Genomic DNA, 19,049 nt, shown 5'->3' with positions numbered 1-19,049 from the left:
GAAGGTGTGTTCCATCATTGGGTCGAGACAGAACACTTACTACTAGCTGCAGCATCCAGTCTCAGTGTCTAGTTCTCTATACGTATCTATTCTCCCCTCCCCCTTTTCAGACTGGCCGTGAGCTGTAATTTGATAAGATCTATAAGATGGGTTCCATCATCATCATTGAGAATAAAGACGGAATTCAGCAGATATTTAAGAGTGAAAGTCAGTGAAGGAAAGAAGAGAGCCAGACGAGTGGACAGAGAAGAATTTTTCTCCAATAAAAAATTACAGTTAACGATAAAGCGGCTATCCGGAAATGAGAGACAGGGAGATTTACTTACAGCCACTAAGCACTGCTCCACGAATGGCGTCAATACGTGCGGACGGATAGTCACCATGATATCCCTGAAGTCCATGGCATTGATTGTCCCGGTGTGGTCCGTATCACGTTGGACAAAAGCTTGCCTGGCATGCTCCAGTTGGATTTCCTGCAATGACAGAGGACGGAGTTGTCAATAAAAATCGCTATCCCCCAATGTATGGCCATTGAGAAGCATGTGAGCATATCCGATCCCACAGGAACACTGCAGTTCTGCAACTAAACTGAACACATAAGCTACAAAAGGAAGAGAGACAAGTGGGGGGCTCACCTGGGGTGTCTGCTTTCTTTAAAAACGAGTCTTTATTCCAGCATTCATAAAAGCATGATACGGGGAGAGTAGATGTATGAGGAAGACGGGCAACGTAGGTTTTGCACCTCTCAGGTGCTTTATCAAGCCTTATACAAAGCACCTGAGAGGTGCGAAACATATGTTGCCCGTCTTACTCATGCATCTACTCTCCTTGTATCGTCCTTTTATGAATGCTGGAATCAAGACTCGGTAAGTTCTATTGCTACCATATAACTCCTTTAACTACAGTTAAATTCCATGAAAGGGGTATCCTGGGAGTTTACTTTTGATGATCATCGATATCATAATCAGCAGGAGTCTGACACCAGGCGCCCCTTCCACTACACAGGATGTGAACTTACATTCAGTCCCTACACTGCAATACCAAGTACAGCCACTATACAATGTATGGTGCTGTGATTGGCAAGTACTGAAGAGGCTAGTATAGGAAATCCTCTTCAAAGAGGTTGTCTCATCAGTGACTAACCCTTTAAGGATGGTAATAAAGATCCTCATCTGTAAAGATCAGTACGTGATGACCTATCCTAGTGAGTAGGGTTGAGCGATCGGGATTGAGCAAATTTCACAATCGCAATCGGTTGGAAAATGAACGAAAATCGGATTTTGAAATCTCAAGATCGGCTTAACCGTACTCTATATATAATATACAATTAGGGTTGAGATCGAGCAAATTTCACGATCAGTTGGAAAAGAATCGGATTTTAAAATTGATCCTGAAATCTCAAGATCAGCTCAACCCCACTAGATCGGTCCTATCGTACAATGACTTTCCAAAATGGATAAACCTCTATACAGTTTATCCAAGGTTATAAAGTGAATAAGGACTGTTGGAAATTTTGGAGTATCAGATGCTTTATCAGTCAAGTAGTCTTGAACGAACAGAAGGGGGCGTAGTTATGGATCTGCCAATGAAGCCTGCAGATTTATAGCCGCGCTCTGCGCCCCGGCTTTCATGTGGCTGCACATCTTTCAGGAAATCGGATATGGGATGTTTCGGCTTCCTCCTCGGGAGTCCTGACCACAGCATGTTGTATGGAGGAAATGTTCCTGCTGCTGATGCAACGCGCCGGCTTCTCGCTAGCGGTGGCTTTTAAGCTCGCCAGCTGATGGAACAGTGTACGGAAGGAGAACATAAAATGCATTCGGGTCCCCATCTGGTCCAGGTTAAGAGCGACATGAAAAGAAAGTGAAGTTAAACAAGCGTCTCCGTGTACACTCGGGTTCCAGCTGCTGCCTACAGCCCAAGGTCTAGACATCGTAACGAGAGCATAACTCATGTACAGCGCGGCAGATTCCTGGCCCGGGACCGCCAGCCTCTCTGCTTTATGTGACATCTTGAAGAAACCTGCGGAATCCATTCATCCTTGTAGATGTCGGATGGGAAGGAAACCAACAACATAAGACGATGTTCTCCGATAGAAGCTATAAATCATTTTTAGGGGCTGTTCACTGTGCGGATCCAGTTACAGGGGGAAGCGGGTTATATTTATCCAGTGTCTTAGAATAGGTTGTCAATCTTAGATCTGCAAGGGTCTGACAACTGGAACCCCAGCAGATCAGCTGTACCAGAACAGAAATGTAAATAATACTAGGAGATGGATGGTCGTACAAACTGTAATGGTGGGTGAAGGTATGGAGGTCTAGGAGCAGTGCTGTAGTACCAGAACCCACCACTAGTGTGTACAGAGAGCAGCACAGCTTCCAGAACCCGATTGAGAGCCCAGATGACCCGGTAGAACTAGTCTGCAGGGGTCCTGGGTATCGGTCCCTCACAGATCTAATATTCTAAGGATAGGCCACCAATAGTATAAATCCCTTTTAAAGAATGCAACTCCTTTCTGCTATGGCTGGAATACCCCTTTAAGTCCATCTCAATTACTTACCAGCAAAAACTGGGTAAACTCAGCGTAGGGTAAAAGCCTCTTCCGGTCCTTGCCGAAGTGCAGCTGGATGAATTCACAGCCCCAGTTGAACGGTATACGCTGGTGGATGGTGGTCTGGCCGAAAACCTGCTTTACGTCCTCTGCAAGGAGAAACCGTAGAAGAACAGGAATCACTACATGGTGACACAAGGCCATATAAGCATAAGGATATTAAAGGGGCCGTCCATATCTAGGACCTAGCCAAAGGAGAGATAAAGTAGTTAAGATTCAATATGGTGTCTGATCAGAAGTAAAGGACTGCAATGGTGGAAAGTCATGTTACTGCTTAAAGGGGTCCTACGGGGACCGATACATCGTACCAGAGCATTAGACTGGTTAGGCTTTATTACTAATATACATCCTGGCCCTTACAGCCCCGTACACCCTGGCCCTCGCAGCCCCCCAACACCCTGGCCCTCGCAGCCCCCCTACAGCCTGGCCCTCGCAATCCTCGTACACCCCGGCCCTCGGAGCCCCCCTACACCCTTGTCCCTCGCAACCCCCCTACACCCTGGCCCTCGCAGCCCCCCTACACCCTTGTCCCTCACTGCCCCCCTACACCCTTGTCCCTCGCAGCCCCCCTACACCCTTGTCCCTCGCAGCCCCCCTACACCCTTGTCCCTCGCTTCCCCCCTACACCCTTGTCCCTCGCTGCCCCCCTACACCCTTGTCCCTCGCAGCCCCCCTACACCCTTGTCCCTCGCTGCCCCCCTACACCCTTGTCCCTCGCTGCCCCCCTACACCCTTGTCCCTCGCAGCCCCCCTACACCCTTGTCCCTCGCAGCCCCCCTACACCCTTGTCCCTCGCTGCCCCCCTACACCCTTGTCCCTCGCTGCCCCCCTACACCCTTGTCCCTCGCTGCCCCCCTACACCCTTGTCCCTCGCTGCCCCCCTACACCCTTGTCCCTCGCTGCCCCCCTACACCCTTGTCCCTCGCAGCCCCCCTACACCCTTGTCCCTCGCTGCCCCCCTACACCCTTGTCCCTCGCTGCCCCCCTACACCCTTGTCTCTCGCAGCCCCCCTACACCCTTGTCCCTCGCAGACCCCCCTACACCCTTGTCCCTCGCAGACCCCCCTACACCCTTGTCCCTCGCAGCCCCCCTACACCCTTGTCCCTCGCAGCCCCCCTACACCCTTGTCCCTCGCAGCCCCCCTACACCCTTGTCCCTCGCAGCCCCCCTACACCCTTGTCTCTCACAGCCCCCCTACACCCTTGTCCCTCGCAGACCCCCTACACCCTTGTCCCTTGCAGCCCCGTACACCCTGGCAGCCCCATATATTACTTTTGTGGAGACTGAACTTTCACTCCTCTGTTTCCCCCTTTTAAAGGATTCATACTTTGCAGCATTTTTTCCACCCCCTGCCTAAAATCTTTGCACAGCAGCGTGCACCCCAGACGCGCTCACGTACCAGGTACACTGTCACCTGGATTTTTATTTTGCATTTCTCTCTGGAAGGAGCGGAGGACAATTAGCGGATCATATTTACATGAGCTCTGTACTTAAGGCACAATTGCCGAGGATTTTATTGAGTTTTGTGTGGGAAGATCACTTTTGTATACCGCTAAGGAAATTGCCCTAGTGTTGTTCTATTCAACGTGACACATCTCTCCTCGCTTTGACACTGACTGGAGTGAATTATACATGTACGCCAGAAACTGTTTTCAAAGGTTTCCTACACAAAGTTCTTAGTAAAGTACAGCCGAAGCCATAAAGACAATTACTGATGTCTGACGCCTCCCGACTCAGCTACTTTCTGACTTTTAAATCTATATAAATATATTATTTCTAACCTTTATGTAACCCGGGTTTAAGGTTTACAGTTAAAGGGGACAAGTCCTCAAGGACAGGCTCACCTTGTAATAAGGCGGAATTAGGCCAAGTTCAGATGTGGGTTTGTTTTTGGAATCTGCGTCAAAATCCTGACCAAAAAACAAAACGACTTCCATTGAAATCAATGGGAGCCGGTCATTTCCTTTAGACATGCCAATTCAGCCATAGACGTCCACCTCGCGACATCTCCCTCCCGACTAGGCCCATTCATTTGGGCCTAATCCGGAGCAGTCCATGGTCATTGTCATGGGAGGTACAGTCCATGGTAGGCATGGTCCATGGTCATGGGATGTGCAACCCATGGTCATGGTCACAAGATGTGCGGTCCATGGTCATGGGATGTGAAGCCCATGGTCACGGGATGTGAAGCCCATGGTCACAAGAGGTATGATCCATGGTCATGGGATGTGAAGCCCATGGTCATAGTCACAAGATGTGCGGTCCATGGTCATTATCATGGGAGGTACTGTCCACAGTAGGCATGGCCCATGGTCATAAGATGTATGGTCCATGGTCATGAGCTGTATGGTCCATGGTCATGGTATGTACGGTCCATGGTCATTGTCATGGGAGGTACAGTCCATGGTAGGCATGGTCCATGGTCATGGGATGTGAAGCCCATGGTCATGGTCACAAGAGGTATGGTCCATGGTCATTGTCATAGGAGGTACGGTCCACAGTAGGCATGGCCCATGGTCATGAGATGTATGGTCCATGAGCATGGTATGTACAGTCCATGGTCATGAGATGTATGGTCCATGGTCATGGCATGTGCGGTCCATGGTCATTGTCATGGGAGGTACGGTCCATGGTAGGCATGGTCATGGAATGTGCAGCCCATGGTCATGGTCACAATAGGTATGGTCCATGGTCATGGGATGTGAAGCCCATGGTCATGGTATGTGCGGTCCATGGTCATTATCATGGGAGGTATGGTCCATGGTCATGGTATGTGCAGCCCATTGTCATGAGATGTACGGTCCATGGTCATGGTATGTGCGGTCTATGGTCATGTGATGAGCACATGGGCGCACGGCTCATTATCAGTTAGATGTCCGATTACCGTGCTGTGACTGTAACGAGCCGAGTACCTGTGTGTCCATCACATGACCATGGACTGTTCATCAAATGACCATAAGGCTAAATGAAAGAGGGGCCCATTCTGTTCCAGATTCTCATCTTTTGGCCAGACAGAAGAGCGTTGTCTTCTCTGGATGACCTCTCCCCCCACTGATTTGAACAGGCACAGTGTAATGCCTAGTTTGCCCTGCGGAGGCGCTGCAGTAAAACAGAACACCTACTATCAGGTATTGGCATAGATTAAAGCTGATCACAAACAGGATACCATCAAGGGAGCCCTCTTCAAATAGGGATTATTCCAAACAGAGCCGACCCATCAAAATGAGATCCATAGAAGAATATCCCAGCCTACAATATCTCACCGTAAGATACTGCGGCCCTAAAACATGCTTAAATGTATGGGGAAACGTACCATAAAAGCAGCCATATACCTGCATAGTGTGAAATGACTGTTACTGTGGTAACAAGTACAATGAAGACATAACAAATATTCAGGTATATAAATGGCGACTTGTCAGGCGGTTTGGCGTCTCCATGCAGGTCCTAATAACTTAACAGAAGACTGTGACATGAAGGTTTCTTTTCTGGCGCTCGCTGTAACGCTGACAAGGTGAACGGCGCTCTTTGAGATGCAGATTTCTTTCCGTCTTTATTTGATTTCACTTTTTAACTTGTTTCACTGTTGTAGGCGGACGCGGAAGGTAAATGTTTCACAAAATCTGCTTGAAAACTCTTTACATCTCTGATCAAGTCTATCAAATAAGTATACAGCGCCGCCTCGGCATACGCACAGAGCGGGAAGAGGCGCAATATATGGGAAACGTAAGGTCATAACGGTGGACGGAGCAATAACAAGTACTACAGGCTAATAAAAGACTCGCCATACCGACCTTATAGGCCGGATTATTATTATTATATGGAATAGGAAAAAGTAGAGGAAAAAACATTTACCAAAAGTTATTTCGCCTTTCCCTGTTTTATCGAAGAGCTGAAAGGCCACCATGAATAACGCATCGGGAGCGCAGAGGACGGACTCAAAGGCCACAAACTCTTGGAAGGAGATTAACCTGCAAAGACAAAGGGTTAAATTAAGAGACACAATAGTGAAGGTTCAGTATAGTTACATAGTAGATGAGGATGGATGAAGACATCAGTCCGTCAAGTCCACCGTATAACCCTACAATCCCCTACAGTGTTGATCCAGGGGAAGGCAAAAATCCTCATGAGGCTCGTGCCCATTGCCCCATTTCAGGGGAGTATAATAGATTAGTAATGGTGCAACAGATCCAACCCTATAAACATCTATATATACAGTCTATATGCTGCAGAGATCACTGTGTACATACATTACATTACTTAACCTGTATTATACTCCAGAGCTGCGCTCACTATTCTGCTGGTACAGTCACTGTGTACATACATTACATTACTTATCCTGTATTATACTCCAGAGCTGCACTCACTATTCTGCTGGTGCGGTCACTGTGTACATACATTACATTACTTATCCTGTATTATACTCCAGAGCTGCGCTCACTATTCTGCTGGTGCAGTCACTGTGTACATACATTACATTACTTATCCTGTATTATACTCCAGAGGTGCGCTCACTATTCTGCTGGTACAGTCACTGTGTACATACAATAGTTATCCTGTATTATACTTCAGAGCTGCACTCACTATTCTGCTGGTGCGGTCACTGTGTACATACATTACATTACTTACCCTGTATTATACCCCAGAGCTGCGCTCACTATTCTGCTGGTACAGTCACTGTGTACATACATTAGTTATCCTGTATTATACTTCAGAGCTGCACTCACTATTCTGCTGGTACAGTCACTGTGTACATACATTACATTACTTATCCTGTATTATACTCCAGAGCTGCGCTCACTATTCTGCTGGTACAGTCACTGTGTACATACATTACATTACTTATCCTGTATTATACTCCAGAGCTGCGCTCACTATTCTGCTGGTACAGTCACTGTGTACATACATTACATTACTTATCCTGCATTATACTCCAGAGCTGCGCTCACTATTCTGCTGGTGCAGTCACTGTGTACATACATTACTTATCATGTATTATACTCCAGAGCTGCGCTCACTATTCTGCTGGTGCAGTCACTGTGTACATACATTACTTATCCTGTATTATACTCCAGAGCTGCACTCACTATTCTGCTGGTGCAGTCACTGTGTACATACATTACTTATCCTGTATTATACTCCAGAGCTGCACTCACTATTCTGCTGGTACTGTCACTGTGTACATACATTACATTACTTATCCTGTATTATACTCCAGAGCTGCGCTCACTATTCTGCTGGTACAGTCACTGTGTACATACATTAGTTATCCTGTATTATACTTCAGAGCTGCACTCACTATTCTGCTGGTACAGTCACTGTGTACATACATTACATTACTTATCCTGTATTATACTCCAGAGCTGCGCTCACTATTCTGCTGGTACAGTCACTGTGTACATACATTAGTTATCCTGTATTATACTCCAGAGCTGCGCTCACTATTCTGCTGGTACAGTCACTGTGTACATACATTACTTATCCTGTATTATACTCCAGAGCTGCGATCACTATTCTGCTCGTACAGTCACTGTGTACATACAATAGTTATCCTGTATTATACTTCAGAGCTGCACTCACTATTCTGCTGGTGCGGTCACTGTGTACATACATTACATTAAGTATCCTGTATTATATCCCAGAGGTGCGCTCACTATTCTGCTGGTACAGTCACTGTGTACATACAATAGTTATCCTGTATTATACTCCAGAGCTGCACTCACTATTCTGCTGGTACAGTCACTGTGTACATACATTACATTACTTATCCTGTATTATACTCCAGAGCTGCGCTCACTATTCTGCTGGTACAGTCACTGTGTACATACATTACATTACTTAGACTGTATTATACTCCAGAGCTGCGCTCACTATTCTGCTGGTACAGTCACTGTGTACATACATTACATTACTTATGTATTATACTCCAGAGCTGCGCTCACTATTCTGCTGGTACAGTCACTGTGTACATACATTACATTACTTATCCTGTATTATACTCCAGAGCTGCACTCACTATTCTGCTGGTGCAGTCACTGTGTACATTACATTACTTATCCTGTATTATACTCCAGAGCTGCGCTCACTATTCTGCTGGTACAGTCACTGAGTGGCCTCCACTACCCTAGATTACCAGAGCTATCAAAACTAACCCTAGGGAAGTCATTTTCCTTACACACTACACAATACAAACTTGACAGAAATCTGAATTAAATATTTGGGAACTTCAGATTTGTAAATTTGTAAAATTTCACAAAATTTTCTGTAATAATTGAACTCTTACAAATACTATACTTACTCCAAAAAGTTTAATTTTTTTTTTTTTTTTTAAAAATCCCCAAATGAAAATTCTGGACATTTTTTAAAATTTTCTGCTCCCAATGGGAGGAAAAAAAATACAAAAATAACCAGAGCCAAACCTCACTGGAAGCTGCAGGATAACGTATCGTTCTGTCCAAGTTAACACAACGAAAGCTGCAGCTTGGTCTTTTTGTTTAAGAAAAAAAAAAAACCTCTCAGGCACTTGGAGACTTCTCAAAAGGTTAATGAGGAGAACCAAGGATACAAAAAGGAGCAATTTCACTGAATTGAGCTCAGCGAAAGGATTACGTCCAATGAATACATGTATCCTAATTCCCCTTTGTGGCAAACAAAATAAAATTAAAAAAAAAAAAAAAAAACACTAGAAAATATTGAAAAATTGACAAAAAAAAATTCAAAAATTTACAAAATTAAAAAAAATTTTTTCAAAAATGTAGGGTTTTTTTTGCATTTTTTTCCCCCCAGATCTTGACTCTTTCATTAGCCCTGTGATTATTTCCCCCATACACATTGTACTCCATTATCTGGAGAAAGTTATCAGGCAGATAATGTATTCCGGCCCGGCGGCGGCTGGAACACCTGTTTTTCCCGCACATGAAAAGAATCCATTTTAAGTCGTATGTTGAAGTTCATATTTAAATTTTATTTAATGACACCTAATGATGTGCAATCAGGGGTGCGGGGGTGGGGGCTAATCCTGAAAGAGAGCGCGTTACCAGGGAAACTGCCCTCGGCGCTGCCGCCGCCGCTCGGGGCCGGGAAGACGGGCTTGTGTGCTTGGCATTACTTAGGCTTCTTTAGACATAAAGAGCTCGGCATGTAATTGACTGTGTAAAATTGATGCTGGGTTACTTTATTGTGCGGGTCATCATTTGGGTAAGTGAATACGTCACCGTTATTAGGGAGTAAATCTGTTGCGATTTACCGCCGAGGCCGGCCCATTGTAGAGAGCCCGAAATACAAGAAGATGAAAATAGACGGTTTAATTAACTTGGAAAAATTGGGTTAATTTTGTTGCAGCTGCCGCGGGGCTGATCCGCCGGCGCCCCCTTTAGTCATCGGATTAAAACCTCCTATTAATATCTGCTATTTTACGTAATAAGGTTGCGCAGACGGACAATTTTTTTTTTTTTTTTTTGTGTCCGATGGTATAGACGGGCCAGAAAAAAAAAAAAAAAAAAAAAAACGGTGCAAAAGGATTGTGGCCTTTTATCTGGAGACCCAATAAAGGAGTCACACATAGTCCAGGCTAAACCCTTTAAAGGGATTGTATGGGTTTAGAAAACATGGCTGCCTCCTTTCTTCTTAGGAAGTGACGTCACGTGACAGAACCGCAGTATGGTCATGTGACCAAAGGACGTGATGTCACTTCCTGAGAAGGAGGAAGCAGCCATAATGATACAAGGCGCCGCTTGCTCTACCCAGGAAGTGACATCATGTCTATTGGTCACATGGCCATGCCGCACTCAGTCCCATTCAAGTGTTAGAATGGATTGGGTAAAATCAGGTGTTTCACGATATGCTGTGGGTACAGTAGGTGGCGCTACGTCCTGTGACTGTTCATACGAGGCAATGCCCGCTGTGTCTACAGCACCAGATAGGAAAGGCATAGCCTCTACTTGGACTGCAAAGCCACCAATAATGGGGTCTCATCATAGCCAACACTCCCAGATCCAGGGCAGCGCCATCTACTGGACCCATGCCACACCTCATTGTAACCAAAGTTCATTTGAATGATGCCGAGCTGCAGCATGACCATGTGATCGACGGACGTGATGTCACTTCCTGAAAAGAAGAAGTGAGGGCTCAATGTCGTCATCATGGATAAACCCTTTAATTTCAAGCCGTTCTGTTTCGGCTTCAGCTGCTGGATGGCTAGAACAATGGGTGGAGCTCATAGAGCCTCCATACTTTACACTGCAGCAGCTGGTTGTTGTATATAAATCGATAACTCAGAGAGAGGAGACCTTTACATGGAGTAGTAATAACGCATCTATAGAGGTGTAGGAAGTCTTGTTGTATTTCAGGTCTTTTCCTCCGGATGGATTGTATAGGACAGGAGCAGCACATTGCCAGACGATGCGTTTGCCCCCCGGCCACAAGAAGGCTGGGATGTAATACTACACTACTACGCCCCTCCATAGATTGTTCTACGTTCACCTTTGCATCAGGAAGTCTGTTCCTTTGGTCCGTTGAAGGACCATAAGAACGTAAAACGGCCCACCAATGACGCCCAAGGGTCTCAATGACTATAATGGAGTCCAATAGGTGCCCATATTATTCCTCCAAAATAGCTGGAAGAAAAGTCAGGACTGCAGGACTTTATGGTTCGGGATTCCCAGCATAGAGGTGAACGTAGCCTTGTCATGTAACAGGCGAGCACTGGAGGGGATTCTGCAAAAACCATGCAGATCATCCCTTTAAAGGGGCTCCATCATTGGATTTTCGTAATTTGAGATAAACACATGCCTGTATAGCCTTTAAAAAGACTATTCAGGTCCTGCTAATCGTTTTTGAAAAGAACCCCCCCTATTAATGAAGTACTGTTAAAACGTATATGCAAATCAGCCCTACCGTGCACCCTGGGCGTTCTGTGCACCCCCCCCACGTCATAGCTTATTCACACCCTCCTCTCTTGCTTCTTCTCTTTAAGACCTCCTCCTTGCGATTCACTGCCTCCAAGCGTCTTTACTCCCGGCAGTTTCAATCGAAATCTCGCACATGCACAGTAGCGTTTCCTCTGAAGCGCTACTGCGCACGCTCCCGCACCATTTTTGGGTAGAGAACTGCATGCTCAGCTGCCCTGAGAACTACGCGCAGTACAGTCACGCAGTTCGATACACAAAAATGGCGCGGGACGGAGTGCTACTGCGCATGCGCGAGATTTCGATCGAAACTGCCGGGAATAAAGATACTTGGAGGCAGTGAATCGCAAGGAGGAGGAGGTCTTACAGAGAAGAAGCAAGAGAGGAGGGCGTGAATAAGCTATGACGTGGGGGTGCACGGTTGGACTGATTTGAATATATGTTTTAACAGTAATTCATTAAAATGGGGGGGTCTTTTCAAAAATGATTAGCAGGACCTGAATAGCCTTTTGTAAAGGCTATTTAGGCATATGTTTATCTCAAATTACGAAAATCCAATGATAGAGCCCCTTTAAAGGGACTATCCACTTTGGGTATCCACTTGCGCTGCAGATCAGCCTGGGCAGATTCCCTGAGCATTACACCGCTCACCATATGCAATGCATTGGTGCACTGCACGTCTATAGATCCGAAAAATGGGATAGGCCTCAGGTACAGCGCCGCACCTCCCATAAGGCGACCGCTTCAGGCGGCGCTATGCCAGGGCCCCGAGGAGGGCGGCATTTTTGCTGACCTAAGCCAGTCCAGGACAAGCTGTCCTGGACTGGCTTAGGGTCACCGTCACTAAGCGGTGGATTGGGAAGGCCGCTGGAGCAGCGCTGCTTCAGCGGCCGCCCCTCACGCTGAGGCAGAGAGCAGGTCCTCTCCCTGCCTGCTAAAGATGCCCCGGGTGGGGGTGGGGGGGCGGCTTTCTGACGTCCGACTCAGGCGGCACAAACCCATGGTTCACCCCTGCTCAGGTATACAACAGGATGTGCAGGTCCAATTTTGTCAGTCAGATGTCATCCGAGTCCCTTTTGTCACACACATCAGAAGCCCCTTGTCCTGCACACTCGGTTGCGTGCATGAGGCACCGTGTTACATTGGCTTCAATGGTGTGGGGGGGAGGGGGTTTGACGGAGCGCCATAATTATTAGACCCCACCTCGGTCTTGTACATGCCGCAAATATGGTTAGTAGTTGTCCAAAAAGTATCCAAAGGGTTGTCCGAACTCCTGTACCCCATTACAAGTCCCATAGAGAACATCTTGTTTGCATTCGTTACAAACATACATTCCGGCCATAAAATAAGTCAATAAAACCCATTTTCCATGCAGACATTGATTGAAGACGATCACGTCCCGAGATGGCGGCGAGGTGTCTTTAGGTCTGGCGCCCGATATTACTGAGAATGTCATTTTCCCCTCGGTATATTATTTTCAGAAATGTTGTCCGGAAAAAGAAATATTTTGCCCAAATGACAAATAATTGTAACTTGCACAATAGACTGTGGGTGGGGCCGGGAGCGAGAGGCGCGATGACTCCCTAATGCCTTTCAGAGTAGGTTGTGTGTGTCGTTCTATTATATAATGTCATCTTTTAGTGCATCGGTAGAGGCTTCAAAGTGCAGGGTTGCCCGGCAACAAGAGAATTACGTGTCAGCGAACAATTAACGGCGCTGACACCCGGAGCTCGGGAACCATTTTCTGAGCCATGTCTACATCAGGAAATCTTCACGTACAGCCTTCTCCCACCTCCCCCCTTTCCTGTAATTTTTTTTCCCTTCCATGGGGGTGGAAAGATATATCATATTTTGGAGATTAACAGGTTCTTGGCAACCGCTGTGACTAGGTAATGTAAATGGACGGCACCGGGAGAAGTCAGGCAGGGGACGGCGCACCACCAGCAGGAGATTTACCTGTAAACAACCCAAAGTGGACGGCACCGGGAAAAGTCAGGCAGGGGACGGCGCACCACCAGCAGGAGATTTACCTGTAAACAACCCAAAGTGGACGGCACCAGGAAAAGTCAGGCAGGGGACGGCGCACCACCAGCAGGAGATTTACCTGTAAACAACCCAAAGTGGACGGCACCAGGAAAAGTCAGGCAGGGGACGGCGCACCACCAGCAGGAGATTTACCTGTAAACAACTCAAAGTGGACGGCACCGGGAAAAGTCAGGCAGGGGACGGCGCATTACCAGCAGGAGATTTAGCTGTAAACAACCCAAAGTGTACGCCACCAGGAAAAGTCAGGCAGGGGACGGCGCACCATCAGCAGGGGATTTAGCTGTAAACAACCCAAAGTGGACGGCACCAGGAAAAGTCAGGCAGGGGACAGCGCACCACCAGCAGGAGATTTACCTGTAAACAACCCAAAGTGGACGGCACCGGGAAAAGTCAGGCAGGGGACGGCGCACCACCAGCAGGAGATTTACCTGTAAACAACCCAAAGTGGACGGCACCAGGAAAAGTCAGGCAGGGGCCAGTGCACCACCAGCAGATTTACCTGTAAACAACCCAAAGTGGACGACACCAGGAAAAGTCAGGCAGGGGACGGTGCACCACCAGCAGGAGATTTACCTGTAAACAACCCAAAGTGGACGGCACCAGGAAAAGTCAGGCAGGGGACGGCGCACCATCAGCAGGGAATTTAGCTGTCAACAACCCAAAGTGGACGGCACCAGGAAAAGTCAGGCAGGGGACGGCGCACCACCAGCAGATTTACCTGTAAACAACCCAAAGTGGACACCAAGCCCTGGTCTTTTTGGGGTGAGCGCTGGAGTTATCAGACGACTAATGGTCGGTTACTGTTTGCCAGACTAGAACAATGGCTCGTGTACGTGACCTTAAGGCTAGAGCCAAGGACAAGATTTTGTCTTGGAGGATCAGAAAAGTATTTCCCCATCTTGATCAATTTCAGCGTTGGACCCAAATATTTAGTTCATGTATGGAGCTATAGGGCTGTGTGGTGCAAAAGTTTCAGGCAGGCAACAATGTTGCACAGAGTAAGAATGCTCTCAGAAATGGAAGGGTTAATTGTTTATTTTTGCTAATGACCCAAATATTCGATATCACCTTTGTCCTTTGGAGGAAAAGTCCTGGAAGTGATGATATGACCCCCCCCCCCCCCTCCCTCAAATATAGCCCTGATATCATCATCCAGTCTGTCTGGGATGCCACGAAGAGATAAACAGATTGGAGCAAGCCCACATCTACAAAAAGATCTGTGCTTAGTTCTCCAAGATGGTGGTGGGAACAACCTCCCCGCCCAGTTCTAGCAAAAACTGTCTGGAACTGTTGGACGGCAAAGGTCACATCAAATATTGATGGTCTGTACCTTAACCCTTTCGCTGCCAAGCACATAGCTATACACGTGCTCCCAAGGACGCACGTGCTTCAGTAGTAGAGGACGTAGTTACTACGCCCTCCCTACTAATGCCGATATCTCTGGACTGCATCAACATATCTTGATCCTTAAAAATGCATTTTAAAGAAGAGAATCTCATCTTTAAAATGATACCAGGGACTTGATGATTGAACTTACAGTTTTGGAGCAATTCACTGTTGAAAACGCTATTTGGCATTGAGATCCAACTGTAGATCTCAATTCCCGACAGCGTTTCAACAGTGAATCGCTCCAAAACTGTAAGTTCAATCATCAAATTCTTGGTATCATTTTAAAAATGAGATTCTCCTCTTTAAAATGCAATTGAAAGCATCAAGATATGCTGATGCAGTCCAAATATATAGAGCTATAAAGTGCGAACTGCGAACTGTAACAGGAAAGGGAGAGGGATACGAGCAGCCCAGCAGACAGAGAGAGAGACAGAGAAACATACTGACTCTCTGCATAACTTGTATGTGACAATAGGAGGGGGGTGGCAGGGACTCTTCTGTCCTTATTAACCCTTCTCCTGCCAATCAGAGCATACTGTACATTTGTCTCTGATTGTCACATACAGGTATAATGTAATTCCCCCCCTGAGCTTTACTAGTGGGGTATTCTTATGTTATACCCCCTGAACATAACCAGGAAGTTTAACGGCACTGTGACCCAGACGTTTACCATTGTCCAGGTCACAGCACCAAAAAAAAAAAAAAAAAGTTGCACTAAACACTTACACAACTTATACACAAAGTCGCAAATAAAGTTTACATTTCACCCAATCAATGTCCTGTCTATACCTGAGCTTTCTACAGTAAAATACGTCTCTAGTGATGTCCGTTACACACTAAAATAATAGTAATCACGATTATCACTAGAGATGAACATATAGGTTGCAAAAATTTTTATAGGGGAATGGAAAATAATATTTTCATGTTAAGTCCTATTTAATTTGCATGCACAAAATGGGATGGCGCATTTCTGCGATTTTGGCGATTCTTTAACACCCGCCCCTGTAAATATATACATGTGTGGTATGTATGAACTCCTCACATATCGCAGTTTTATGGACAGTACATTATGTTTGCAGAAAGGGATTTCTTGAGCCGCACTTTAGTGGCAAATTTGAATTTTTCTGCAATTTTTGCTAGCAATCTCTGTTTGCGGCAAAGTTGAATGAAGGTGGTTATATATATAAACTATGAAATTGTTTATATACGGTATGCTGTGTACTCTGAAAAAAGTTAGATTTTGGTATCACAGTTACAGTTTGGTAGGTGCAGTATAGCTTTTTAACATATTAGTGAATAACAGCAAAATCCTGCTTGTCTTCTGTATTTGTGTTTTTGGGAGTCCGAGCTCTTGTTGTAGTTGATGTTTACGGTACATATAGTATATATACACATTGTATACACCTTAAGCTATTATTTTAAATGTATTTTGTATATGAATCTGAGATTGAACATGAGTCTTAGGTGGAAATATATGTTTTAGCGTATTTTTTCAAAAAATTATTTGTGTTGGTTGCAAAGTTGCACGAAGGTGGATGTGGCTATCGATGAACCATTAAGACATTTGTAATCTTCAGGTTGTCTACTTTCAAAAAATATATAGGGTTTAGGGGTTCACTTACTTTTCATGGTGTGTAATCCCTACATTTTATAGGATGATACTTTAGCATTTCCAGTTTCAAAGTAGATTTTTGTTCCTTCCAGTTCTAGCGATTTTCTGAAGACACGTGCATGCGGGTTCAGGCCATAGTGATATGTATGAACTCTGCACATGTTGAACTCTTATTTTTAGGAGCTTTGGTGCATTTAATTTTTTGTTTGGTTTCCGCTTTTAACAACGAATATACATTTATTTGCATTTTTTCATAAAACATTCACTTTAAATCAAAATTGCATGAAGGTGCCTGTTCGTATAAAGTACCAAGTGGCATTCTGACAATGCTGCAGGTGTCTACTTTAAGAAAATATACATGTATGGGGGTTGGATGCTTTTTAAATGTTGCAATTTAGGTTTGATTCATCTCAAAACTGTGAAAATTGCTCTGGCTACTGGAGGTGCAAAATTTCCAGAGACCCTTGGCAGCGAAAAGGTTAATATTTCCTAGAGATCTGCTCCTTTGCTGTCTAATCAGGTACAAAAGCCCTTAAAGGGGTTGTGCCGTTACGGACACATCTCTTCTATTCATAGGTCAGGGAATAGGTGTCGAGTCGCTGGTAGGTCGATCACCAGGTCCCCAGGAATCAGGACAACAGGCTGGTTCCAGACTTAGGTCACGTGATCAGAACCAGCTCCTGAGCCAATCTGCCGTCTCCCATCTCTTCTCTGTCCTATAGGGACTGGCTTTACTAGGACAAGTACCCATTCCAAAAGCCCCTATAGTACAAGTAAACACCAGTGAACATGGGAGAGGGGAATGCCGGGTGCTGGTTCTGATCACATGACCCACATAGAACCGGAGGAAGGAACAGTCTCTGAATAAACCCTTTAAAAAGTCACATTCAGTTCTATTTTATTGCCCAATGTCTTGTCAGACCTGTATTGTGTCGTACATCAATCTATTGGATACCCACCCCCCTGGTGTCCGGAGGTCAGAAATCACAAGACTGCAACCCGCAAACAACCCTACAGTCATGTGATCAGTGACTAGGTGACGCAACTTGGGGAGGGGGAGTGGGGTGCTGTCAGTCACGTGGTGATAGAAGTGGAGGAAGGGTTGGAATTCTGCACATCAGCAAGCACCATGATCACTTTTAGGAAAATCAATGGTCAATTCTGCTCCCTGGATAACCCCTTTAATTAAAAAGGATCAGATGCAGACCCTATGTATCTTCATGATAACAGTCTGTGTAACGCTGCAGTCTCCGGCCGCCGTCAAAGCGGAAGTACCAGGTGCATCCATTCATTTCTATGGAGCATGCTGTTCGGATCGGCCGTTCCGAACAGTACTCGCTCATCTCTAATAAAGATGGTACTCTACCGCCACCATGACGTACCGTGCACAGATCTATAAGGAGCTACCATCCAAATGGTGGCGCTAGAGCAAGGTCTAAGACTAAAACTAAGATCTGGACTCACCCGTCTTTGGTCTGGTCCACCACGCCGGCCAGAAGTTGGACGGTTTTGGGGTTTGGCTCTCCATCTCCTAAGAAGTTCAGGTAACGTCTGACGAAGTCAAACGGGGACATGTAATGTTCTCCATCCTTTACAACGCTGGCGTACTAGGAAAGACGACCCAAAAACGTCAAAACCTTTGTCTAGAGAGACTCAGTGCAGTTTACAGGGTAGAGGGAGAACGCTTACCTTCAGGAATATCGTCTTCAGCTCAGCTGGATCCGCTCTCTTGGTCAATGCTACCTGGAAATGAGAAGAGGACAGTCGTCTTTATGAGGAGTTATGCCGGCAGGTATGTAGCGGTGTTTGTGTCCGAGAGCTGCATTTATATACCCGACGGTTTAATTACAAGTACTAGACATTAAAGGGTTTTTACACAGCTAGGATAGGCCACCACTTTGCAATTCGTGGGGGTCCGACGGCTGGAACCCCTGCCAATTCTAAGAATAAAGGGACTGTGCTGCAGGTTTAGCACAGCGGCGCTCCGGATCACCTGCTGTGTAAGACAGAATAAAAATGGTCAGTGCCGCAGCTTCCCCATTCTGAGTAGCAATGGGGGTCCTGACAGTGGGATCCCCACTGATCAGAAAGTGATGACATACCTAAGCAATATGCCATCGGTTTATAAGACGGGAAAACCCCCTTAACATAATGAAAGAAAAGCCCTGTCAGTATTGCATTGAAAGGAAAATTCCTGTTAAGAGTGGGAAACAAAAAACACAGGAGAAAAAGTGCAAACGGGTTATGGTAGATTTATTTCATGAAGTTTATCTATAAATCCATTACTTATCCTGTATTATACTCCACAGCTGTGCTCACTATTCTGCTGGTACAGTCACTGTGTACATACATTACATTACTTATCCTGTATTATACTCCAGAGCTGCGCTCACTATTCTGCTGGTACAGTCACTGTGTACATACATTACATTACTTATCCTGTATTATACTCCAGAGCTGCGCTCACTATTCTGCTGGTGCAGTCAC

At 45.8% G+C, this 19,049-nt stretch overlaps 1 protein-coding gene across 1 annotated transcript in view; it reads right to left on the bottom strand.

The window, feature by feature from the left end:
• SLC25A13 (solute carrier family 25 member 13) overlaps nt 1-19,049 on the bottom strand; it is an 85,899-nt gene that overhangs the window by 44,416 nt on the left and 22,434 nt on the right. Inside the window, exons 2-6 of the mRNA XM_075271792.1 lie at nt 18,252-18,305; nt 18,027-18,169; nt 6,465-6,580; nt 2,561-2,700; nt 327-473 (exon numbers count right to left, since the gene is read on the bottom strand). Coding sequence (XP_075127893.1) covers nt 327-473; nt 2,561-2,700; nt 6,465-6,580; nt 18,027-18,169; nt 18,252-18,305 — 600 coding nt within the window. The remainder of the gene's footprint in view (nt 1-326; nt 474-2,560; nt 2,701-6,464; nt 6,581-18,026; nt 18,170-18,251; nt 18,306-19,049) is intronic.

This window comes from Leptodactylus fuscus, chromosome 4, assembly GCF_031893055.1.
Source record: "Leptodactylus fuscus isolate aLepFus1 chromosome 4, aLepFus1.hap2, whole genome shotgun sequence".
In the NCBI taxonomy this organism is placed as follows: Eukaryota; Metazoa; Chordata; class Amphibia; order Anura; family Leptodactylidae; genus Leptodactylus; species Leptodactylus fuscus.
This window is presented reverse-complemented; position numbering and strand designations above follow the sequence as displayed.